Source organism: Symphalangus syndactylus, chromosome 17 (genome assembly GCF_028878055.3).
Source record: "Symphalangus syndactylus isolate Jambi chromosome 17, NHGRI_mSymSyn1-v2.1_pri, whole genome shotgun sequence".
NCBI classification, from domain to species: Eukaryota; Metazoa; Chordata; class Mammalia; order Primates; family Hylobatidae; genus Symphalangus; species Symphalangus syndactylus.
In genome coordinates this window covers 87,199,713-87,225,506 of record NC_072439.2, presented here as the reverse complement: position 1 = coordinate 87,225,506, position 25,794 = coordinate 87,199,713, and the positions used below count along the sequence as shown (strand labels likewise).

General features: G+C 45.7%; 2 protein-coding genes across 4 annotated transcripts in view; both read left to right on the top strand.

Moving 5' to 3' along the window:
- Positions 1-10,224, top strand: part of LIPH (lipase H) — a 49,946-nt gene extending 39,722 nt beyond the window's left edge. For 2 of the 3 annotated variants that reach the window (XM_063621955.1, XM_063621957.1), the window contains 2 exons: positions 5,567-5,740; positions 8,376-10,224. In XM_063621955.1, the coding sequence (XP_063478025.1) occupies positions 5,567-5,740; positions 8,376-8,463 (262 nt within the window). In that variant the 3' untranslated portion in view covers positions 8,464-10,224. The remainder of the gene's footprint in view (positions 1-5,566; positions 5,741-8,375) is intronic. The other variant, XM_063621956.1, reaches the window with a different exon arrangement.
- Positions 10,225-16,719: 6,495 nt separating this feature from the next.
- Positions 16,720-25,302, top strand: TMEM41A (transmembrane protein 41A). Its single transcript, XM_063621962.1, has 5 exons — positions 16,720-16,942; positions 18,805-18,958; positions 20,476-20,637; positions 21,030-21,168; positions 24,052-25,302. Exons 1-5 carry the CDS (start codon positions 16,824-16,826, stop codon positions 24,270-24,272), a joined length of 795 nt encoding a protein of 264 aa, XP_063478032.1. The 5' UTR covers positions 16,720-16,823; the 3' UTR covers positions 24,273-25,302.
- Positions 25,303-25,794: the final 492 nt, after the last annotated feature.

The following is a 25,794-nucleotide window of genomic DNA, read 5'->3' as shown; positions in this document are numbered from 1 at the left end:
TGAAGTCATTTATAAAACATAGAAAAGGAAATGCTTATAACATGCTAAGCGAAAAAATGTAGAATATCAAATGATATAAAGCATAAAATTAGCTTAACAATGTAAAAATCAATGAAAAAGAAACATGCCAAAATGTTACATTGCCCTTTGGGTGGTGGGAATTTGAGTGCTTCTTTTTTCATCTTCTCTTTTCTTTTTAACTTTCTGATGGATATATACATACATGTGTTTAAAATTAATACTTTAGAAAATCTTTCATTATCAGGAAAAGGGGGGAGGAGGTTTTAAGCAAAGGAATTTGAAGCTCATTTTATTCGGGAAATGTTTTCTGGGACCTATTGTTTACTAAGCACTTGGGTTGTCTCTTGGCCACATCCACAGAAGACTGCATAGAATGTCATCTGAAAGTGGCAGTCACCCGACGGGTTCATTGTGTAGATAAATAGAGAAAGTGGGTATGGGGTGGGTGGTTTGTAGGTGGCTTTTTTAAATGCATTTTTGAATCATAATAATAACCTTTGCTTATTGAACTAAGCATGTTATACAAATTGGCTAATGCAATTATACCAAAACCCTATGAGGTAGTATTAGCATTCCCATTTCATCTATGAAGAAACTGAGGCTCAGAGAGACCAAGTAATTTGGCCAGTATCATACAGCTGATCAGTGTGAATCAGGTGAAATCAGAAACAGGTCTATCCAACCCCAGCACCTATAGTTTTAATCACCACATTAGATTCCTCCCATTAAGCTGTATTGCTCCCCCTACCCCCACCACAGTTGAAGCTTGGGAGTACAGTGGGTTTTTTGTTTGTTTTTGAGACGGAGTCTCGCTCTGTCGCCCAGGCTGGAGTGCAGTGGCGCTATCTCGGCTCACTGAAAGCTCCGCCTCACGGGTTCACGACATTCTCCTGCCTCAGCCTCCCGAGTAGCTGGGACTACAGGCGCGTGCCACCACGCCCGGCTAATTTTTTGTATTTTTAGTAGAGACGGGGTTTCATCGTGTTAGCCAGGATGGTCTCGATCTCCTGACCTCTTGATCCGCCCGCCTTGGCCTCCCAAAGTGCTGGGATTACAGGCATGAGCCACCGCACCCCGCCGGTTTTTTTTTTTTTTTTTTTGAGGGTTTCCTGCTGGTCTGTTTCATTGCTAATGTCCCCACACTCACGGTGGGGGCAGCATTTTCAGAGAGAGCACCGCTAGGGGGCGCATCTTGAGGACTCTTCAGTGAGGAAGCTAGAGCAGAGACCTCATCTAGAATCTAGAATTTTCTATTCTGGAGATTCTAAGAGCTAGCAGGGGAGATTGTGCAATTATATAATGAAATTTTCTCACCTAGCAAAGCTTAAATATTCTGTCAATAATTTGTTACATATTTGCTTTACATATGTCTTAGAATTTTTTTTTTTTTTTCTTGAAACAGGGTTGCACTCTGTCACACAGGCTGGAGTGCAGTGGCAAGATCATGGCTCACTGTAGCTCAACTGCCTGGGCTCCAGCGATTCTCTCCGCTCAGCCTCCCGAGTAGCTGGGACTACAAGTGCGCCACCATGTCTAGCTACTTTTTAATTTTTTTGTGGAGATGAGGTGTCACCATTGCCCAGACTAGGCTTGAACTCCTGAGCTCAAGCGATCCTCGCTCCTTGGCCTCCCAAAGTGCCAGGAGTACAGGCATGAGCCACCAAACCCAGCCCAGTTTTTAATTTTCTATAGTGAATGTCTCCCAAGTAGGAATTCCTAAATTTGGAGTTTTGTATCTTGATTAAATAAATACCTTAACATCTTTAATGCACATTCTTATTTTAGTCATGTTTGTGAAAACGTCACTGTCAATCAGAGAATATGTACAAAAAGGAAATAATTGTTCTATTACATGGTGAGATTATGGATACCTTTCTCTTTTTTTCAAGATGTACTTTAACTTTTTTAAAATTATTTTTACCATTTAAGAAAAAGAAAATGATATCAGAGCATGTACCCTGAGTTGATCCAGTCTCACCAGACTATGGGAATAGATGAAGTCACAGTCAAGGTTATTATTGGCCTGGTGACTCTCCCTGTATTTATGTATTTGTATTTGGTTTTTTAAAAAATCATTTTAAAAGGCCAGGCCCAGTGGCTTACTCCTGTAATCCCAGCACTTTGGGAGGCTGAGGCAGGGGGATAGCTTGAGCCCAGGAGTTTGAAACCAGCCCGGGCAACATAGCAAGACTGTCTGTACAGAAAACAAACAAACAAACAAACAAAAAACAAAAAACAAACAGCTGGGCTTGGTGGTATGTGCCTGTAGTCCCAGCTACTCAAGAGGCTCAACCAAGGGGATCACTTGAATCCAGGAGTTTGAAACTACAGTGAGCTATGATTACACCACTGCACTCCAGCCTGAGTGACAAGGTGAGACTGTCTCAAAAAATAAATTAAAAATTGAGATGTAATTCACATGACATTCACTTTTTTTTTTTTTTTTTATAGACAGAGTCGTGCTTTGTCACCCAGGCTGGAGTGCAGTGGCGCAATCTCTGCACACTGCAACCTCCGCCTCGCGGGTTCAAGTGATTCTCCTGCCTCAGCCTCCGGAGTAGCTGGGATTACAGGCACCTGCCACCACGCCCAGCTAATTTTTGTATTTTTAGTAGACATGGGGTTTCACCATGTTGGCCAGGCTGGTCTCTAACTCCTGATCTTAGGTGATCCGCCTGTGTTGGCCTCCCAGAGTGTTGGAATTACAGGCGTGAGCCACCGCGCCTGGCCACATTCACCCTTTAAAGTATACAATTTGGCTGGGTGCAGTGGCTCATGCCTGTAATCCCAGTCGTTTGGGATGCTGAGGCATGGGGAATCACTTGAGCTCAGGAGTTCAAGACCAGCCTGAGCAACATGGCAAAACCCTGTCTCTACAAAAAAATACAAAAATTAGCTGGGTTTGATGACTTGTGCCTGTAGTCTCAGCTACTTAAAGGCTGGGAGTGGGAGGATGGCTTGAGGAGGCAGAGGTTGCAGTGAGCCAAGATCGTGCCGTTGCACTCCAGCCTGGTGAACAGAACCAGACTCTGTCTCAAAAAAATAAAAGTTAAAAATAAAGTGTACAATTTAGTAAATTTTAATACAGTCACAAAATATACAACAATCACCATCATTTAATTCCAGACCATTTTCATCATCTCAAAAAGAAACCCTATATCCTTTAGTAGTAATTCTACATGTCTACGCCCTACCCACTGGCAACCACTAAACTTTCTCTGAATTTACCTATTCTGGACATGCCATATAAAGAGAATCATACGATATGTGGCCTTTTTTGCCTGCCTTCGTTTGGTTAGTTTAATGTTTTCTTTTTTTTTTTTTTTTCCGATGGAGTTTTGCCCAGGCTGGAGTGCGATGGCATGATCTCGGCTCACTACAACCTCTGTTTCCCGGGTTCAAGCGATTCTCTTGCCTCAGCCTCACGAGTAGCTGGGATTACAGGCATGCACCACCATGCCCGGCTAATTAAATATATATATATATATTTTTTTTTTTGAGACGGAGTCTCGCTCTTGTTGCCCAGGCTGGAGTGCAGTGGTGCAATCTCAGTTCACTGCAATCTCTGCCTCCTGGGTTCAAGCGATTCTCCTGCCTCAGCCTCCTGAATAGCTGGGATTACAGGCGCCCACACAATGCCTAGCTAATTTTTGTACTTTTAGTAGAGACGAGGTTTCCCCATGTTGGCCAGGATGGTCTCGAACTCCTGACCTCGGGTGATCCTCCCACCTCGGCCTCCCAACATGCTGGGATTACATGCGTGTGCCACCGCACCAGGCTTAATTTTATATTTTTAGTAGAGACGGGGTTTCTCCATGTTGGTCAGGCTGGTCTCGAACTCCCGACCTCAGGTGATCCGCCCGCCTCGGCCTCCCAAAGTGCTGAGATTACAGGTGTGAGCCACCACGCCCAGCCAGTTTAAAGTTTTCAAGATTCATCCAAGTTGCAGCATGTAGCAATACTTTGTTCCTTTTTATGGCCAAACAGTGTTCCATTGTATTTATATGCCACATTTAATGCATCAGTTCATGTGCATTTGAGTTGTTTCCACTTTTTGGCTATTATGAATAATGCTGCTATGAACATTTTCACCATGTTGGCCAGGATGATCTCAATCTCTTGACCTTGTGATCTGCCTGCCTCAGCCTCCCAAAGTGCTGGGATTATAGGCATGAGCCACCATGCCCGGCTTCCATCACTGTTTAAAACACTTCCTAACTTTCTGGCACACCGGTTTCCAGGATCACTTTGCACGTTTCCTGCCCCAGCCGTGGAATCAACCATTTCTCCGGGGAGCCCTGGTTTCTTTCAGTAGAGATGATATTAAGAAAACAAAATTTGGGCGCCTTTCAGATGAGTTTTATTTGTGGCACTTCTGTACTCCATGGGACCTAGACATGATCCCAGTGGGGTGACAGATACCTCGTCACAATCACCCCATTCCCAAAGTAAGGATTAATATTGGCTAGACTCGGTGGCTCATGCCTGTAATTCCAGCACCTTGGGAGGCCGAGGCAGGCGGATCACCTGAGGTCGGGAGTTCAAGACCAGCCTGGCCAATATGGTGAAAGCCTGTCTCCATTAAAAATACAAAAATTAGCCAGGAGGGGTGGCAGGTGCCTGTAATCCCAGCTACTCGGGAGGCTGAGGCAGGAAAATCACTTGAACCTGGGAGGCAGAGGTTGCAGTGAACTGAGATTGCACCGCTGCACTCCAGCCTAGGCAACAGAGCGAGACACTGTCTCAAAAAAAAAAAAGGATGAATGTCTAGAGCAAGCCTTCTGTTCCCAAAGCCGGAGGTTCCATGGTTCTTCCACCTCCCCAGAAACACAGTGACTGACTGAACCTCTCCAGTGATATACCTTACCTTCAATTTGGTTTTCCACCTGTAGAAAACATCACTATACACTTGGAAAAAAGTATCAGACTCTGGATTTGCCTCTTTTAAGGTTCATCTTGAGAGGGAGAACTAAAAAAAAATACATGCTAAAGCACAATTCAATTAGCATCTAGTTTGGCTAAAGATATACTTAGGCATCTAGGGATGCAGTTTAATGGAAAGATCATAACTTTGAACTCAGCCAGAACTGGGTTGGAATCTCTTCACTGCTACATATAAGGCCTGTCACCTGGGGAGCTTGATCTCTATAAACATCTATTTCTGTCTATTAAATGAGGAGAATAATGCCCCCCTTGCGGAATGTTTCGGGGGGTTGGAGAGATGAGTCGAGAGACAAGGACATCATCTGGTGTGTACTAGGCAGTCATTAGCATCATACCTCTCTAATGTCATTTTGGGTCACTTACGTAGCCCTTTGGAGTCAGCAGACTTTGCCCATCAAAGTCGACTCGTTCTTGGGAGGTTAGTACACTCCAACCTGGGCAACAGAGTGAACCCTGTCTCAGAAAAAAAAAAAAAAAAAGTCAGCTGGTCCAGGCTATGGGATGAAATAGTTACCAGCTTACCAGTGACTTGCAGGCTTCAAAACTGCTTTCTCTCATTAGTAGTCTTTATCCATTTTTCAATATTATTTCTTCCTTCCAGTGAACCCACCACATTTCAGAAATATCACCAAGTGAGTCTACTTGCAAGATTTAATCAAGATCTGGATAAAGTGGCTGCAATTTCCTTGATGTTCTCTACAGGATCTCTAATAGGCCCAAGGTACAAGCTCAGGATTCTCCGAATGAAGTTGAGGTCCCTTGCCCATCCGGAGAGGTGAGCTGAGGGTAGGGTTTGACAAAACGCTGTTTTCCGAAGATATTGCTGGATCCTGTCCAATCTGCTTGGTCTGATGTTTTAATAAGACTCTATTATTCACAAGGAGGGACGTGATGGGTTTTCCAAAAATAGTTTTTATTATAAACAAGTAGCCCAGGCCAAGTGTAGTGGCTCAAGCCTATAATCTCAGCACTTTGGGAGGCCAAGCTGGGAGGATTGCTTCAGCTCAGGAGTTCTAGCCAGCCTGAGCAACGTATGGAGACCCTGTCTCTACAAAAAAAGAAAAAAAAAAAACCAAAACAGAAAGTAAGTGGCCCAGCCCACCTGCATTTGATGGTACATGCCTGTAATCCCACTACTCAGGAGGCTGAGGTGAGAGGATCACTTGAGCCCAGGAGTTGGAGTCCAGCCTGGGCAACATAGCAAGATCCTATCTCAAAATAAAAACAAAAAATTAAATAAAAAATTTAAAAAATAAAAACAGGTAGCCCAGTAATCCCAGAAAATTATACTGCATGTACTTAAAGGTAGATAAGGTAGATGGCCTAGTAATCCAAGGAAATAATGTTGTTATATGCTTAGAATTATACAGTTCTTCCCTAACTACCACACTGCTTGTAAGCTGGTAATTTGTTGTAGAAAAGAAAGCTTTGTATAATTTGGCAAGCTGATTAAACAGAGCCTAGTATAAAAAAAGGTACAGAAAATTGGAACATTTTATTCCCTTGACCACAGGCATGTCCACCACACCCAGCTAATGTTTGTATTTGTGATTTTGTATTTTTAGTAGAAAAAAATATTTTTATATTTTTAGTTTTGCCATGTTGGCCAGGCTGGTCTTGAACTCCTGGCCTCAAGTATCTGCCCACTTCAGTCTCCCAAAGTGCTGAGATTACAGGCATGAGCCACTGCACCCTTGACAGTACAAAAGTATTATATTGCATTTCTTAAATTTGATAATGGTACTGAAAATGTCCTTGTTCTTAGGAAATATACAATGAAGTATTAAGGAGTAAACAATCTATTCTCAATTGCTCCAGAAAAAATAAACAACGTATGTTTGGGGAGAGAAAGAGAGAGAAACAGAGAAAGAGGAGAGAAGGAGAGAAAGAATTATTATTTTTTAAGTACAGAGCTGTGTTGACATGTACGTTTTGTGACAAATGCCACTCTACCATATAGTCCTAGCATCTAACCTGTGGACAGAGAGGGAGACAGGAAATGATGTGAGCAGTTAGTACTTTGTGAATTCCTTTTTCTTGAAAGTTTAGGGACTGAGCACGGTAGCTCATGACTGTAATCCCAGCACCTTGGGAGGCCAAAGTGGGTGGATCACCTGAGGTCAGGAGTTCTAGACCATCCTGGCCAACATGGTGAAACCCTGTCTCTACCAAAAATATAAAAAATTAGCTGGGCAGTGGTGGTGTGCACCTGTAATCCCAGCTACTCGGGAGGCTGAGGCAGGAAAATTGCTTGTACCTGGGAGACAGAGGTTGCAGTGAGCCGAGATCGTACCACTGCACTACAGCCTGGGTGACAGAGTGAGACTCTGTCTCAAAATAAAAAAAAAAAAGAAAACAAAAAAAGAAAGTTTAGGGTACCCTAAAACATTTAATAACACAAGTTTCTCCTAAAAGGATAGTCATTACATCCTAAAACTTTTTAATACTTTTTTCCCCTGAATATCAGACAATATATGTTTATTTGACAAAATCTAGAAAGTACGGAAATTGTTAGGAAGCAGAAAAATATCACCCATATTGTCATTATTCAGATACAACCACTGTTAATATTTATTGTTATGTCTATATAATCTTCCTTTCTTTTATTGTTTTTAAAGCTAAAGTTATATGGTAAATACAATTTTACATCTTTCTTTCTTTTTTGGGATGGAGTATCGCTCTGTCACCCAGGCTGGAGTACAGTAGTAGCGCAATCTTGGCTCACTGCAACCTCCACCTCCTGGGTTCAAGCAATTCTCCTGCTTCAGCCTCCGAAGTAGCTGGGATTACAGGCACATGCGACCACGCCTAGCTAATTTTTTGTATTTTTAGTAGAGACAGTGTTTCACCATGTTGGTCAGGCTGGTCTCCAACTCCTGGCCTCAGGTGATCTGCCAGCCTCGGCCTCCCAAAGTGCTGGGATTACAAGCGTGAACCACCGTGCCTAGCCATATATCTTGCTTTCTCCTTGGTGTTTTACTTACCATAAGCATTTTCTTTCTTTTTTTTCTGAGACAGAGTCTCATTCTGTCGCCCAGGCTAGAGTGCAATGGTGTGATCTCAGCTCACTGCAACCTCCACCCCCTGGGCTCTAGTACTGCCTCAGCCTCCTGAGTAGCTGGAACCACAGACACGTGCTACCACGCCCAGCTAATTTTTGTATTTTTAGTAGAGACGGGGTTTAGCCATGTTGGCCAGGCTGGTCTTGAACTCCTGGCCTCAAGTATCCGCCCACCTCGGCCTCTTAAAGTGCTGGGATTACAGGCGTGAGTCACCGCGCCTGGCCACCGTGTTTTCTATATTAAAAACAACTGCTAAATAATTTTGTATCTTAAGGATATAATATTATTTACTAGACCATTGCATTTTTATAAATTCATTGACAAGGATATTTTGTCTTATTTTCCCAGGCCCCAGCTGTGTCGGTATGATCTTGTCCTGATGGAAAACGTTGAAACAGTCTTCCAACCTATTCTTTGCCCAGAGTTGCAGTTGTAACTGTTGCCAGGACACATGGGCATCAATAATAGAAAGAAAGCTACAACCACAGGCTGTTTGAAAGCTTCACCTCACCTTTTCTGCAAGGCACAAAAAGTATGAAAAAAACCAAGGCTTTTTTCAGTAGCGTCCTATGGATGTCACATTGTACAACATCAAACAACCTTGTGATTATAAAACGATCCTGGGAAGGGAGGCCCTAACTAGGGCAAGTCAGAAATAGCCAGGCTCGCAGCAGCCCAGCGCTGTGTCTGCTGCGTCCTGGGGCCTTGTTTGTTCCGACCTGTCAATTCTGCTGCCTGCCACGCGGGTGGTTCTGCCCATCGCGGCTGCGGGTCAAGCATCTTCAAGGGAAGGACGGACTGGAGGCCTCACCGTGGACTCAGCTCTGCATTCTCCGTGCCACATTCCTCCAGTTCCCACACATAGAAGGGAACGAAACTGATGTCTACCTCGTGGGGCTGCTGTGTGGGTTTGGGAGACAAATATCTATGAAGGGTTTTTTGAAATCCCATAGGTGCCACATCTATGAGATGTTTGATAAATGTGAATATGCTTTTATTTATTTTCATAGGGCTTATCTAATTTGCAATAAGAGAGCCTCTCTCTGTCAACACCAGCTTCTCTCTCGGGCTGTTTGCTCAGGGAAGGCAAGAAAGCCACGTGCTGGCCCTCTGCCTTCTCTAAAGTGTTGTTGGAGCATGGAGGAGCTGGAGGAGATGGGGATGGACTGACAGCTAAGAGGGCGGCTGCTGGGACTAGATAGTAAGTGGATGAAGAAAGAAGGACAAGGAAGCTGTGGGGCAGCCTCTCCACATGGGGACAGGGGATGGAGCATGAGGCAAGAGAAGGAAAAGCAGAGCTTATTTCTCACCTAAGGTGGAGAAGGATCACTTTACAGGCAACCCTCATTTTAAGCAACCCTTAAGAAATGTTTATGTTTCTTTATTACCAATGTAATCTATGATTATTGAAGGAAATTTAGAAAATGCATAGATACAAAATTAAAAAAAATACTATCCACGATCCCACCTATTAGAGGTAATTAATGTTAGCCTTTTGGAACAAGGCTGTCACTTGTTTTGCTAACACGTGAATTCAAAGCATGAACCAGTTTGCTTTTGGAGAATCTGAAGCCTCCAGTTTGAGGAATCCTTTGCTTCCCTGGAGGTAGATGCTGTCTGCGAATCTGGAATGACAGCAGGAGTCCAGTCAAGAGGTCCTGTCGGGCAGAGGCCAGAAAGAAGGGAGGACAATCCCTGGGACCAGATGCCCAGTGTGAGGGCAGGCACGATCTGTCCCATGGCTGTGGCCACTGCAGGAAGGTCTGTGAAAAGGAGGTGACAGGCCCAGTCACCTCCTCTTCACCCAAGTGATTGCTCCTTCAACTGCTATCTGTAAAAATAGCCCTCGTTATGAAGAAATCAACTCTCTCTTTTTTTTTTTTTAGAGTTGCCTAGGCTGTAGTGCAACGGTACGATCTCAGCTCACTGCAACCTCCACCTCCCAGGTTCAATTGATTCTCCTGCCTCAGCCTCCTGAGTAGCTGGGATTACAGGCATGTGCCACCACACCCGGCTAATTTTTGTATTTTTAGTAGAGACAGGGTTTCACCATGTTGGCCAGGCTGGTCTCGAACTCCTGCCCTCAGGTGACTGCCCGTCTCGGCCTCCCAAAGTGCTGGGATTACAGGCATAAGCCACCACACCCAGCCAAGAAATGGATTCTGTATGTCATAAATTAAAGAAATCTATAAATATATTCCTGTGTGGCACATCTTCTTACAGATTTACATTTGCAGCAAATACAGAGTCTGTTTTATTTAAGTGAGGGAATGACTGAACTCTGAGTGGAACAAGCTCTTGGACATATTACCATCCTTCCTCCTCCTTCCCACATTTCCTCAGCAATTGTGGATAGAGAGATCAGTGTGCTGTAGGTCCTGGGTTTTTTTTTTGTTTTTTTTTTTTTTGTTGTTTTTTTTGTTTTTTTTTTTTTAGATGGAGTCTCGTTCTGTTACCCAGGCTGGAGTGCAGTGGCATGATCTTGGCTCACTGTAACCTCCGCCTCCCGGGTTCAAGCAGTTCTCTGCCTCAGCCTCCCAAGTAGCTGGGATTACAGGCGCCTGCCACCATGCCTGGCTAATTTTTGTATTTTTAGTAGAGACCTGGTTTCACCATCTTGGCCTTGAACTCCTGACCTCGTGATCCACACGCCTTGGCCTCTCAAAGTTCTGGGATTACAGGTGTGAGCCATCGCGTCTGGCAGCCCTGGTTTCTTCTTAGTTTTATTGGTCCGTAGTTTGATCAGCACAGTCACATTTTTGTTCTCTTTCCTAGTAAGCAGGGAGTCAAAACAATAGCAAGAAAATGCCAGAAATAGAATTTCTACCAATTTGTAAACTCTAGGCTCATGGGTCTCCTAGCCCAGTACCTGGCTCACTGTAGGATGAGTAGATGGGTGAATAAATGGATAAAGAAACGAAGTTTGTTCACTGGAGAGGAGATGAATTTCAATAAGTTTCATGTAACAGTGATCAGGAGAAATAAAGGCAGTTATAAGTGTGACCACTCTGTTCTCAGAATCTTTCTTCCAAGGGCCCCTGGAACTTTTGACTGTCTCTTGTTATCCTTGCTTCTCCTCCCCTCTCTTTCTCAGTACCATGTATCTGTCTGAGTGCCAAATTCAAAGCACAATTAAATTACAGTCTACCCTCTTCCCTCCCCTCTTCACTGGTGACCTCCTACTCATCATTTGGATCGTGGCTCAATTGCCACCTCCTCAGGGAGTCTTCTTGGACCTGATTTCCATACAGAGAGGTTCCACACTGTACCTCTCCTTCATAGCACTTTTTAGTTGTATTTTTTAACATTTTTTTTCTTTTTTTTTTTTTTTGAGACGGAATCTCACCCTGTCACCTAGGCTGGAGTGCAGTGGTGCAATCTTGGCTCACTGTAACCTCTGCCTCCTGGGTTCCAAAGATTCTCGTGCCTCAGCCTCCCAAGTAGGTGGAACTACAGGCCAGTGCCACCATGCCCAGCTAATTTTTGTATTTTTAGTAGAGACAGGGTTTCACCACATTGGCCAGGCTGATGTCGAACTGCTGACCTCAAGTGATCTGCCTGCTTCGGTCTCCCAAAGTACTGGGATTACAGGCGTGAGCCACCGTACCTGGTCTATCTTTTTTTTATTTTATTTGTGTGATTATTTGATAAATATCTGTCTTCTCCACTAGACTGCTCTGCAAGGCAGGAGCCATGTGCTTACCATATAGTTTGCATTCAGGAAACATTTATTAAATGAACACTGTTATTTTCTGAGCCCCATGGAACCATGTTCAGTTGTGAGTAAAGACTTGCCCTCCACCCTAGCCATAGTGTGTTTCCATGAGGGCGCCTAACCTTCTCTGCCTCAGACTTTTCTCCCAGACACCTTCATTACTATTGTCTCCATTATCTTTGGAGGCCAATAGCCCATTTCCCAGACTTCCTGGAAAAGAGAGAAGTTGGCTCCTTTGTCACTTTTTTTTTTTTTTTTTTGAGATGGAGTCTTGCTCTGTCACCCAGCTGGAGTGCAGTGACCTGATCTCAGTTCACTGCAACCTCCACCTCATGGGTTCAAGCTATTCTGCCTCAGCCTCCCGAGTAGCTAGGATTACAGGCACATGACACCATGCCCAGCTAATTATTGTATTTTTAGTAGAGACAGGGTTTCACCATGTTGGCCAGGCTGGTCTCGAACTCCTGAACTCCAGAGATCTGCCTGCCTTGGCCTCCCAAAGTGCTGGGATTATAGGTGTGAGCCACTACACCCTGCCTCTTCTTTGTCACTTCTTATCACATCTTCCAGGTGGTCCCAACACCTCACAAGCTCACCTGTCGAAAATCTAGGGGATTTTGTCCTTACATCCTCATTTTAGCACAATTGCCAAAACCCTCCAGGACCTTACAACATTAGCAGAGGATGCCAAGCGTAGTTAAAACTCTCCCTTGTTTGCTTTTCCATGACTCTCCTTTCCACCACTCACTTTGCTGCCAACTTTGTATGTTGTATTAGTCCCTTCTCAGGCTGCTATGAAGAAATACCCAAGACCGGGTAATTTAAAAAGGAAAGAGATTTGATTGACTCACAGTTCTACATGGCTGAGGAGGCCTCAGGAAACTTACAGTCATGATGGAAGGGAAACCAAACACATCCTTCTTACGTGGTGGCAGGAGCGAGAAGAATGAGAGTTGTGAGCCTGTAGCAAAGCAGGTTAGCACCACCCAGAATAGCTCTGTCAAAGGTCCCTTACCGCCTCGTGTTGGCCAATTTCCATGACCCTCAGATTTCCCTGCTGGGTTTCTCCACGGACTCTGACACTGTCCCCCCCAGTTCCTTTCCTAACAGTCTCTCTTGGGCTCTCCGGATGTTTCTTTTTTTCTGTTTCTCATCTCACAAATGAAAGAGTGCCTCTTGTTCTCTTGCACTGTTTCCACCATTTCTTTACCAGCCTCCTGATTTCGGTCTTCTTTCTCAAAAGGGTAGTGCATGGTAAGACATTTGGGCTCTGCTGTTTGCGAGGTGTATGACCTCTGTTGCTCTGTTGACTTCATTCTTCCTAAGCTTCATTTTCCCAGGCTATAAATGTGGGACTGTTAAGAGTTCCTACTTTAGACTGGGCATTGTGGCTGAAGCCTGTAATCCCAGCACTTTGTGGGGCCACGGCAGAAGGAACACCAGAGGCCAGAGGTTCAAGACTAGCCTGGGCAACATAGTAATACCCTGTCCCTCAGAAAAGAGTTCCTACTTCATGAGGGTTGTTATGTGGAATAAATAAACTCATGTAAGTAAAAGGCTTAGTATGGGCCAGGCGCGGTGGCTCACGCCTATAATCCCAGCACTTTGGGAGGCCAAGGTGGGCAGATCATGAGGTCAGGAGATTGAGACCATCCTGGCTAACACGGTGAAACCCTGTCTCTACTAAAAATACAACAAATTAGCTGAGCGTCGTGGCATGTACCTGTAGTCCCAGCTACTTGGGAGGCTGAGGCAGGAGAATTGCTTGAACCCGGGAGGAGGAGGCTGCAGTGAGCCGAGATCACACCACTGCACTTCAGCTGGGGCAACAGAGCGAGACTCCATCTCAAAAAAACATGCTTAGTATGGGGTCTGGAGTGTACTAAGTACTCAGTGAAAGTCAGCTGCTGTTACTTTCCCTCTCATGTGGTTTCTAAGAGACCTTCTCCCCTCCCCTCATTTCAACTATCTCCTGTAGAATGACCTCCCAATCTGACTGTTCGGTCTGAGCTCCAGAGTTTCACCTGCGTGTCGAATGGCAGTGAAGGGCAGAGGAAAAAGCATGGCCTCACGTGATGGCAGGCAAAGGCTTGTTCCTGTTCAGCACTCACAGCTGTAAACTTTGCACAAGTGATTTCATCCGAACACGTGTTCATCCACTCATCCATAAGTAGAATATTGACACTCGCTTTGCTGAAGGGGAATAAATTTTGCCTTGTCTATTCCATCCATGGCACTTGCCATGCTCTAGAATTGCATCTTTCCATGCACTTCCCCAGCTGAAAGGAAAGTGAGGTCCTTGCCAGCAGGAGCCTCCGCCTCCTTTCTCCTCAGTCTATTCCTTGCCCCAGCCGTCTCCTAGCACAGGCTCAATAACATCAGTTCCTCATTCACTTTCTCTCCTCCTATACCCCTTTGACTTCTCAAGATCAATATGTACCAAACCAAACAACTAGTCATTGTCTTCACTAGACCTGACCCATTAATTTAACAAGCAATTATTAAGTGCCAGGGTTAAGGGTTGAGACAGAAAGAAGATAGTTGAGACATTGTCTCATTGACGGAAATGTTCACTGTCTACTAGGGAGATAGATAATGACACTGGAATATGTATTTGCGACAGGATTACAGACATTTATCAGGAGGCCCCAAGCATGGAGAAGGAATGTTTCTGACTACAGGGGTTGGAGAAGGCCTCTCAGAGAAGGTGATAATTATCCTGGGTCCTGATGAAAGAGTAGAAATTTGCCAGGCAGAGAAGATTGACAGATGGCTAGAAGAGTGGTGTGATGGGGCATGAACTAACATGGTATGTTCAGCTGGAATGGAGGGCTGACACCATTTTCGCCCATTTTCTTAAGTGGAAATTTGACACATACACAAGAATAGAAAAAAAATAGTATAACACCCAAATAGGATAAAACACCCAGGTGATCACCCAGCTTCAACAACTATCAACTCATGGGCAATCTTTTTCTACCTATATCCTTACTCACTAAACCCCCATACCATTATTTTGACACAAATCTCAGACATCGAATAATTTCATTTGTAAATATTTTTTGGTTCTACATGCTATAACAATTCTGTGAAAAAAATTTTTAAATAAATAAATACTTCAGTAACTTAAAAAGTTAAAGTATATCCTCTTTTTGTCCTTAAAAAGGAGTCATACATAGCATACTCTAACACTGCAACTTGTTTGTTTTATTTGTATCTTAGCCATCTATCTGGTGACTGCACTGTATCAGGATATGTAGAATTGCCTTCCTCTTTTAGGGGACTGCCTAGTATTCCATTTGTAAATATATCAGAGTTAACCTAGCCAGTCACCAGCTGATGGGCATTTAGGTTGTTCCCAACCTCCTAACATAAAAACAAAGCTGAGAGAACACCCTTAAATATACATCTTTGCTACCTATGGGGATTCTTGGATGTGGAATTAAATTCCATTACATTCTTAGATGTAGGTTACATTGTTGGATGTAGAATTGCTGAGATCTTGTGCACATGGATTCTGAAAGGTGCTCCCTATTTGGCCCAACAGGTGCTTTAAATGATATGACAAGGATGCTTTCTCTCTGTTGTCCAGGCTTTTGACACTTTGGAGTTCTCTTTCTGTCCCTTCCTCCATTTACTTAGTGACATATCATACCAATTCAACTACCCCCAGCCTCCTCCCTCCATGTCCACTGCTGTGGTCCTGGGTCAGGCCTGAGTGCTTGCTTTCTTTTTTTTTTTGAGACGAAGTTTCGCTCTTGTCGCCAAGGCTGGAGTGCAGTAGTGCAATGTCGGCTCACTGCAACCTCTGCCTTCCAGGTTCAAGCGATTCTTGTGCCTCAGCCTCCCGAGTAGCTGGGATTACAGGCATGCGCCATCATGCTCGGCTAGTTGTAGTTTTAGTAGAGATGGGGTTTCACCATGCTGGACAGGCTGGTCTCGAACTCCTGACATCAAGTGATCCGCCCGCCTCGGCCTCCCAAAATCCTGGGATTACAGGCGTGAGCCACCACACCCAGCCAGGCTGGCATGCTTTCTTATCAGGACAGTTGTGGCTATCAAGTCAGCATGTATTCTAATCATCTGCCAAAGCGAACATCCTAAAACAGGAACTAAATCATTCTCTTACTTAAACACCTCTGTTGGTGTCTCATCTACATTATTAAAAATCTAACTCCTTAGCCTGCCTTCAGTGCACTCTTGTTTGTCCCCAGATTCTCACTTATTTCTCATATACCTTAGGCTTCACTGAAACTGGATTCTGGTGCCTTACTTGGGACCTTGTTCACCCATTCCCTCCTTTTTCTGCTTGTAGAAAAGTCTTGCTCATCCTTGAAGGTAAACTTAAACTCCATCTCCTCCATAAAGCCACACAGTGTAAGGGCCACTGGTTTTGGACTCAGGTTGACTTGGATTCTTATACTGTTTCTCTTTTGGGGGGGTGTCATTTAATTCTTCTGAAACTCAGAGTTTTCATCTGTTACAGAAAGACAAAAATACCTACCTTGGTGGATGATTGTGAGGCTCAGGGATGACGGGAATATAGTAGGAGCTGAATTAAAAGCAATTCTGATTATTTCCGTGGTCACTATTGCCGCCCCACCGCACTCAAGCAGCCCCTGGTGCTACACCAGCTACATTTGCTTTGTGTGACAGCAGGTTGTGGACAAGACAGCCTTGACCACTAGACTGCAAGCTCGCTGTGGGCCGGGCTCACGATTCACCCCCGGATCTCCCAGCCCTGGCACCGAGCCGGCACTGGGGGCGCTCCATGCCTGCAGAATAAGTGGAGAAAGCGACGGGGATAAACGTAGAAAAACAAGCACAGACAGACTGCGAGAGGGCAGACTGGGAGGCAGGTTTTTCCGGGGAGTCTCTACCGAAAGACAGAGAGGGCGGAGTCAGAATCGGGGGCGGGGGCCTCGCTCGGGAGGTGGGGCCTGGTTCGGGGGCGGGTCTTGGCGCGGACCACTCCCCGGTCCGTCAGTGAACGTGCTCCGCGGGCTCAGTCCGCCCGCCGCTGTGTCCCGGCGTGCAAGTGAGCTTTTTGGCTGCCCCGCGGGCCGGGGTGCGGAGCCGACATGCGCCCGCTGCTCGGCCTCCTTCTGGTCTTCGCCGGCTGCACCTTCGCCCTGTACTTGCTGTCGACGCGACTGCCCCGCGGGAGGAGACTGGGCTCCACCGAGGAGGCTGGAGGCAGGTGCGTGGCGGGAATCCGGGTTCGGGTCAGAGGAAGGGAGCCGGGTCCGAGGACCGGGGCTGGGAATCGGAGATTCGGAGATTCGGGTTCCGGTATCGGAGGCGTTGGGAATTGAGGTTCACTTACCGGACTGGAATCCGGGTCTGGTGTCCGGGCCCGCGTCCGCACGGTCTCGGACAGGCGGGTGGATGGGAGCCCGGCTCCGGCCCTGACTGGGACCTGTGTGGTGCCGGCTGCGGGGTGTGCAGGGCGTCACGCCGCGGTGCCTTTGGTTGGATGGGTTTGCCGAGGGAGACGCGGCGCTGAGCCTGCCCGCGCAGTTGCTTTCCCAGTCCCAGTCCTGGGCCCCATTTCCAGCCCACCTTCGCCCCCGTGCGGGCCCCCAGCCCCTCCAAGTCCACTTTCAACTGCCTCTGCTCCTCCCCACCCCACTTACGTCAGGTCTGCCCTTGAGACTTTAGACATTAGATCTTCAGGAGAAATGTTGCATAGACAACTTTAAATTATTCACGAATTAATTATCGGCTCTGCCCCTCTTCCTGGTTGTCCCTACTTTTACCTTTTTTTTTTTTTTTTTTCCTGAGACGGAGTCTCGCTCTGTCACTCAGGCTGGAGTGCAGTGGCGCGATCTCAGCTCACTTTAACCTCCTCCTCCTGGGTTCAAGCGATTCACCTGCCTCAGCTTCCCAAGTAACTGGGACTACAGGCACGCGCCACCACGGCCGGCTAATTTTTGTATTTTTAGTAGAGACGGGGGGAGGGGGAGGTCTCACCATGTTGGCCAGGCTGGTCTCGAACCCCTGACCTCAGGTGATCCGCCTGCCTCAGCCTCCCAAAGTGTTGGGATTACAGGCGTGAGCCATCGCGCCTGGCCTCCGTTTCCCCTTCTAATGAACGACTGGTCGAGGCAGGAGGCAGAGCAATACTTAACCTGGCCGGTTTTTGTGAGTGCTGCATACTCTATAAAGTGCATGGAAGTGTGCCTAGTACAGCATTGCGTGGTTAAGGGAATTACTGATATTTGACTATTAAGGCAGCTGTTTTCAGTTATTTTATTCTTTTAGTATAGCTAAGAAGGCTCTGCTGTGGGTGTTGGACATACCGAGAGAAGCATTCTCATGAGAAGTAGGAGGGTTTGCTCATGATTAATCAGTGATGGATCCAAGGACTGTTCAGATGGCAGAGGCAAGGTAGCCTTTATACTATAACCCTTGGACAGGATTCAAAGTGCATTGAGGACCAGATTAAGAGCAGAGTTAAATAGTAGGCTCTTTGAAAGGGTTCGATTCAAGCCTGACATATTATCAAAAAAGTTACGTTTACCCTATGGGATAGATATACGTTCCTGAAGAATCTTTAATTGGCTTTATAGTGAATGCTAAAACGTCGTTGGCACCTCAGGAACAGTTTGGAGTCTGAATTGTTCTTGGTTTGTGGGGGAGGCAGTGTCCTTGAAAGGAAGGCAATTTAGGACGTTTAGAATTTCCCTGGAAATGAATCTATTTGCCTCTTAAGAACAGACTCGAAAATCCCAGAGCTAGAGGGGAACTTAATGACTATTGAGCACCAACCCGTCATGTTTTAGATAAGGAAACAGACTCAGGGACTAGTCCAAGGACATACAACAGAAACTAGCAGGGTTGGGATGCTAACCCAGGTCTCTTGCTTCCAAACTAGGGCTCTCCTGTCTGTCTCTGCAACGTCGTATCAGGTCATCTGTCATTGGGAGTGTATGTGTTCCCAGCAGACCAGATGATGGGCATATTTATAAACCTACTCTGAAAAGAAGACACAGCGAGTGACTTTCATGGGCACTGGACTGATCTGAACTCATGTTTCCATCTGCTTTTCCAAATCCCCAGGTCACTGTGGTTCCCCTCCGACCTGGCAGAGCTGCGGGAGCTCTCTGAGGTCCTTCGAGAGTACCGGAAGGAACACCAGGCCTACGTGTTCCTGCTCTTCTGCAGCGCCTACCTCTACAAACAGGGCTTTGCCATCCCCGGCTCCAGCTTCCTGGTCAGTGTCCTGCCCTCCCTCCAACCCTGTTTCCTTATCTGTAAAATTTGGATACTCCCCTGTAACCTCATGGGATTGTTATGTGGGGATGATTAAACGTGACAGTGGGTGTAGTGGGGCTGGCACACAGTGGCCCTCAGTGCCTACTGAGGGATTGAGCACCAAAGCGGGAGACAGTAACAGCTTGCTTTTGTACTGCTTCCCTCTCCCACCCCAGCCTGTTTCTGTCCTCTAGGCTGAGGCTGCACCTGCTCAAACAGTTTCCTTGTCGGAAACTAGAAGAAAAGCAAACATGTCCAAGAGAGGCAGGGGAGGTGTGTGGGGCTCGGGGTCAGGGGCTGACTCCTTGAGGCTGCCCTGTGTCTGTCTTCTGTCTTGAACTGATCCCTCTTCAGGGCAGAGAGCCAGCTGCTGCTTGGTGGGGGCTCCACATCCAGACCTGAGGGTGAACCCTGACTCTGCCTACTGTGCTCTTGGGGAAGATACTTAATCCCTCGCCTGTAGAATGGGGCAAGGATGGCATGACTCAGGGATGTAGTGAGGATTACACAGGACATGTAGTCAAGCACTTAACACAGTGCTCAGTGGCTCCCACGCTTCCCACTTCCAAGGCTTCCTTTTACTTTCTCTCTTGGATTCCATGTTTTGTCAGGATGATGTCTACCAGCCAGAATGCATTTAGGAAGTATTGGTTGACTTTTCCCTTTTTCTTAAACCAAGACGTCTTCAAGTGTTGGCTGGAGCTCTGGTCAACATGGAACCCCCGGTATTAGCCTACTACATAGATGTAATTCCAGCAAAAAGCAAAGAAACAAGACATCTTCCATAGCTTGTGTGGTCTTACCAAGGGAGAATTCATGGTTTGTGTTCATCTTTTGAAATAGTAAAAATAACTTGTGAGTTTCGTTTCTACTTTCTTGGAGCCCCAGTAATTGCAGAATCTACCACAGCCACAGATCCCATTTAATTCTCTCCTGCCCCCTGAGGCTTTTATCCTTATCCTCATTTTCAAGGTGAAGAGACTGATGCCAGATGTAGTTCCTAGCCTTTTTGTAATTTTTCATTCACCTCTTTAAATGGCAATTGGGACCTGGGGCAGTGGCTCACGCCTGTAATCCTAGCACTTTGGGAGGCTGAGGTGGGAGGATCACTTGAGTCCAGGAGTTTGAAACCAGCCTGGGCAACACAGTGAGACCCCATCTCTACAAAAAATTTTAAAAAGTAGGTGGATATGGTGGTGTGTGCCTACAGTCCTAGCTGCTTGGGAGGCTGAGGCAGGAGGATCGCTTGAGTCCAGGAGTTCGAGGGTGCAGTGAGCTATGATGATGTCACTGTACTCTGGCCTGGGTGACAGAGCGAGATCCTGTTTCTTAAAAATAAATAAATAAATAATGCAACTGGGTTTTAGCTGGGAAAAGGCAGTGAAGGAGGAGGGAACCTACGACTCTCAGGCTCCAAGATGAGGTGCCTGGTAGCTGCCATATGTTCACATGCCTGAGGGTTTGTTTTCTTTGCAGAATGTTTTAGCTGGTGCCTTGTTTGGGCCATGGCTGGGGCTTCTGCTGTGCTGTGTGTTGACCTCGGTGGGTGCCACATGCTGCTACCTGCTCTCCAGTATTTTTGGCAAACAGTTGGTGGTGTCCTACTTTCCTGATAAAGTGGCCCTGCTGCAGAGAAAGGTAAGGGGAGGGGTCACATCTGAGAGCTGGGACCCCAGAGAGTCACTACGTGCATGGCCTTGAGAGAAGCGAGTGGCAGGGATTTCCCACAGTACTCTTCCACGCTGTCTCAGGAGGTCCTAGGGGTTCTTTTGATGTCTTCAGGAGACATAGACTTGGGATCAAATCCCAGCTCCATCATTACCTGCTCCGTGACTCTGGGCAAGTTCTTGACTTCTGTGATCCTCAGCACCTCTATTTTAAAATGAGGAAAACAGTCTCTCCCTGGAGGGTTGTTGGAAGAATTGGGAACAGATTATGTAAAGTGTCCAGAATAGTGCCTGGCACCAGCAGGTTTTCAATACCTGGAGACCTTTTCTGCTTCTTAACAGCTTTCTTCTCTTTGGCTACAGGTAGAGGAGAACAGAAACAGCTTGTTTTTTTTCTTATTGTTTTTGAGACTTTTCCCCATGACACCAAACTGGTTCTTGAACCTCTCGGCCCCGATTCTGAACATTCCCATCGTGCAGTTCTTCTTCTCAGTTCTTATCGGTAAGATGCTAGTGGGGTAGGTTTGAGTCTTCAGAGCTGTCCCGTTGGGGGTCTGCCCTGGGTTATTGGCCACGTGAGCACGTGCCTGCTTCTGAGAACACAGGCTCACAAAGTGTGACTTCAAGCCTTATGATCTAAAGAAATGATTCCTGATTTCAGATCTGCTCAGGCTTCAACATGAAAACCCATAAAAATACTTTTGGACTAAATAAAGATTGCCCATTGCATGGCTGTATGCACTAGGCACTGGGATTAGAAGAGATGGTCTGTGTAAAGTACACAAATTGGCCCATAGTAAGTACTCAGTAAATGCTAGCAGGAAGAGCAGGGTTGGAATGAGGGTATGTGTCCATGAGTTTTGAGTGGGGACAGAAGAAAGGAGCAGAGCAAGGGACTTCCTGTCTGGTTTTTGGCCCCGTTTTGATTAAGTTCTGCCTTAGGAATTGCTGGCATCAATGAGGTTCCTTCCTGCCTTTTGACAATTGCACAACCTGCAGCAAGCTACTTACCCTCAATGGGCCACCTGGCTAGGAATAGAGCAGCGTTTCTCAAAGTGTAGGCCTTGGGCCACCTTTATCAGATTGGCAGGGTCAGGGGGCTTGTTGAGAATCTAGATTTGGGGCCTACTCCAGACCTACTGAATCAGAATCTTGGGAGTGGGATCTGGGAATATGCATTTTAATCCAGTTCCTAATCAGTCATTTTCAAACTGCAAACCCAGTCGTTCTCAAACTGCAAACCTTTAAGAATCGCCTGCAAACCTATTAAAAGTCACTTGGAGGCCGGGCTCAGCGGTTCACGCCTGTAATCCCAGCACTTTGGGAGGCTGAGGCGGGCGGATCACTTGAGGTTGGGAGTTTAAGACCAGCCTGGCCAACATAGTGAAACCTCATCTCTACTAAAAATACAAAAATTAGCCTGACTGGTGGTGTGCGTCTGTAATTCAACTACTTGGGAGGCTGAGGCAGGAGAATCGCTTGAACCTGGGAGGCGGAGGTTGCAGTAAGCTGAGAGGATGACACTTCACTCCAGCCTGGGTGACAGAGTGAGGCTCCATCTCAAAAAAAAAAAAAAAAGCAAAAAAAAAACAAAAAAAACAAGCAAAACAACAAAACATCACCTGTGGATATTTTAATCCCTAAGCTAAGGCTACAGCACACATCAACTAAACATCTCTGGGGTAGGACTCAGGGATCAGGATCTTTTAACGTTTTCCAGGTGATGGAAGTAGTTAGTCCCTAAAAGGGATTCCGCTGGATCCTGAGTTTTGCAGTCTACTGAATTAGACGATATCTAAAGTTTCTCCTTGTCTTTGACAATTATATGACCTCCAGCGAGCTACTTACTCTGAACGGGCCACTCGTCCAGATAAAGGGCTGGGACTAGAGGAGTGTTTCTCGAAGTATGGGACTTGGACCACCTTTATCAGAGTGGTAAAGTGCTAACATCCTATAAAATCAGTGTCTGCTACTTTCTCCATACTGGAAGAAAACCACCCTCCTTAAGCCTAAGGCAAGGATCTCTTTCTTTAAACCTCCCTTAGAGCCTAGAGGGAAAGACAATTCAGGGCTTCTAGGTCAAACAGAGCAAATCTGTGGTTGAGCAGCTGCTATTAATAGGGGATACCTGAGAGAAATGGAGATCTTAAATAGAAGCAAGATCTACCACAGCCAATTCTGGTCATATTGGCTTTCAGACAAAGTGCCTCAGGCCCTCAGCTAGTGGGGGTTTGCTGCTTCTAATTACCTAGGTGGCATGAGGCTTGGCAAGATTCTGGAGACCAGGCTTCCTGTCCCCTATCTCACAAGCTGTGTGACCCTGAGGGGTCTGGGATCTTCATCTCCTGTATACTTCCTCTCCTATAGAAGAGAAATGGACTATCAGAGGGTTCCAAACCAATTGGAATCTCAGGGTGAGAGTGGAGAAGGGGCTTTTAAAATACAGGTTCCTGGGCACTACCCCAGAACCAAGTAACCAGAATTTCTGGGCTGGAGGCCAAGGATGTGCTTTTTAACAATGTCACCAGCTGATTGTTCTGCAGCTAGCCTGTTCAGCCAGCTAGACTTTTGGAATCCAGTGGATTTGATGACATTTTTGAGACAGTGCAGAATGTGAATAATACTTCTTTTAAAAAACTGTTTATTTGTCAGCAATGGCACTTCTCTCTTTACTTTGGCTGTTGGGTACTCAGAACCAAATTTGGGGCCCACTTTTAGCAAACAGGTGAACCTTATGCATTTTTCTACTAACTGTACTCCCTGATGTCTTGTATTCTTCTGCACACATTTTGTTTTTCCTATTTAAAATTTTATTTATTTATTTATTTATTTTTGAGACAGAGTCTAGCTCTATCACCTGGGCTGAAGTGCAGTGGTAAGATCTCGGCTCACTGCCACCTCTGCCTTCCAGGTTCCAGTGATTCTCCTGCCTCAGCCTCCCGAGTAGCTGGGATTACAGGTGCATGCCACCACACCCGGCTCATTTTTGTGTTTTCAGTAGAGACAGGGTTTCACCATGTTGGCCAGGCTGATCTCGAACTCCTGACCTCAGGTGATCCACCTTGGCCTCCCAAAGTGCTGGGATTACAAGCATAAGCCACCATTCCTGGCCTTATTTTAAAATTATCTTATAGTAGCATGTATTATTTGTGTAAATATCTCAAGTTCTTTTGTTGAACAAGACAGGCATATATGGGAAGTGAGGAAAGGAGGGAAAATAATAGAAAAGAAGGAAAGAAGGGAAAGAGTTAATATGTGTAAGGGTCAAGAGTCAAGCAAAAAAAAAAAAAAACTGTAGTCACTGTTCCTGGTGACATTTCTGAATTATTATTTTCTTAATTTTGCTGCTGCTTGTAACAGGCGCTTTTCCCTTTTCTTCTTCCAGGTTTGATCCCATATAATTTCATCTGTGTGCAGACAGGCTCCATCCTGTCAACCCTAACCTCTCTGGATGCTCTTTTCTCCTGGGACACTGTCTTTAAGCTGTTGGCCATTGCCATGGTGGCATTAATTCCTGGAACTCTCATTAAAAAATTTAGTCAGAAACACCTGCAGTTGAATGAAACAAGCACTGCTAATCATATGCACAGTAGAAAAGACACGTGATCTGGATTTTCTGTTTGCCACGTCCCTGGACTCAGTTGCTTATTTGTGTAATGGATGTGGTCCTCCAAAGCCCCTCATTGTTTTTAATTGCCTTCTATAGGTGATGTGGACACTGTGCATCAATGTGCAGTGTCTTGTCAGAAAGGACACTCTGCTCTTGAAGGTGTATTACATCAGGTTTTCAAACCAGCCCTGGTGTAGCAGACACTGCAACGGATGCCTCCTAGAAAATGCTGTTTGTGGCCGGGCGTGGTGGCTCACGCCTGTAATCCCAGCACTTTGGGAGGCCGAGGTGGGTGGTTCACGAGGTCAGGAGTTCAAGACCAGCCTGGCCAAGATGGTGAAATCCTGTTTCTAATAAAAATACAAAAATTAGCCGGGCATGGTGGCAGGCGCCTGTAATCCCAGCTACTCGGCAGGCTGAGGTGGGAGAATTGCGTGAACCGAGGTGGCAGAGGTTGCTGTAAGCCGATATCACACCACTGCACTCCAGCCTGGGTGATAGAGTGAGACACGTCTCGACAAAAAAAAAAAAAAAAAAAAAAAAATGAACAAGAAAATTCTGTTTGTATTTTGTGGTCTAATAAGGAGCTCGGGATAGCCTGTTGTATTTGCCTCATGCCAGCCCCTGAGCTGCCTTGGGAGAAGATGCTGATCGTCCTTGTCCAGAGTACTGCTTTTGTAGAGTGACAGATTGCTGAGACAGATGTCCTCCTGTTGCATCTTTGGGGATGTTCAGTACCGATGATGACCTGGGAACCCACATCACTGACACCGCTCTTCATCTTCTGTCAGTCTCTTGAAGAGCATTTCTTTTGTACTTTTTTGCTGATGACCTACCTCTTCATAAGCCAAGTGAAACAGTTGACGAACTGCCTAGGACTTGCACGTATTGCTCACATACATGATGATTTCTGTCACACTCTTGTGTTCAGACCCACTGACGTTACCATGTATGTCAAACCTTATGATCGCATGTCCTGACAGTTAAGCTGATTGCAAACAGACTATTAAATATGAATGGAGCAAACACTGTATGTCATGGATATGTTCTGGAGAAATTCTTACCCATCTGGATGGGGTAGGGCCCTTGACTCATCTGAATCATGACCAGGCAAACATTTTATCTGTCCTTTCTGCAGGAATCCCTTCTGTGTCATGCTGGGAGAATGGGTGCAGTATATGGGGCCATCAGGCAGTATACCCTCTGAATGTTTTTCATTTTTTTATTTGCTTAGAGTAAAGAACAATTGTATCTTTTAATTTATCTTTTAATTCATCTTTTAATTCAAAGAGGAAACCTTGGCTTCTGATAACTTTGTTGTGTTGTATCTTAATGGCCTATAGCTGTCATTACTTTCTCTAGCTGCAGTACAGAATTGTAACAGACCTGGATTAATGCTTCCAAAGACAGAAGGACCTTGGCACCTAAACTGACCAGCCCTGTGATCCTGCACCCCACAGGGGTAACTCATCAGGACTTACCAGACTGCTGCTCTTGGGCATCATCTGCTGGGTTGAT

Bases quoted from the DNA above. Each gene is read 5' to 3' on its own strand.
- TMEM41A (XM_063621962.1), top strand. From the start codon at position 16,824: ATGCGCCCGCTGCTCGGCCTCCTTCTGGTCTTCGCCGGCTGCACCTTC. The intron at 20,638-21,029 runs GTAAGGGGAGGG...CTTTGGCTACAG, and splicing joins TGGCCCTGCTGCAGAGAAAG to GTAGAGGAGAACAGAAACAG. The intron at 21,169-24,051 runs GTAAGATGCTAG...TTCTTCTTCCAG, and splicing joins CTTCTTCTCAGTTCTTATCG to GTTTGATCCCATATAATTTC.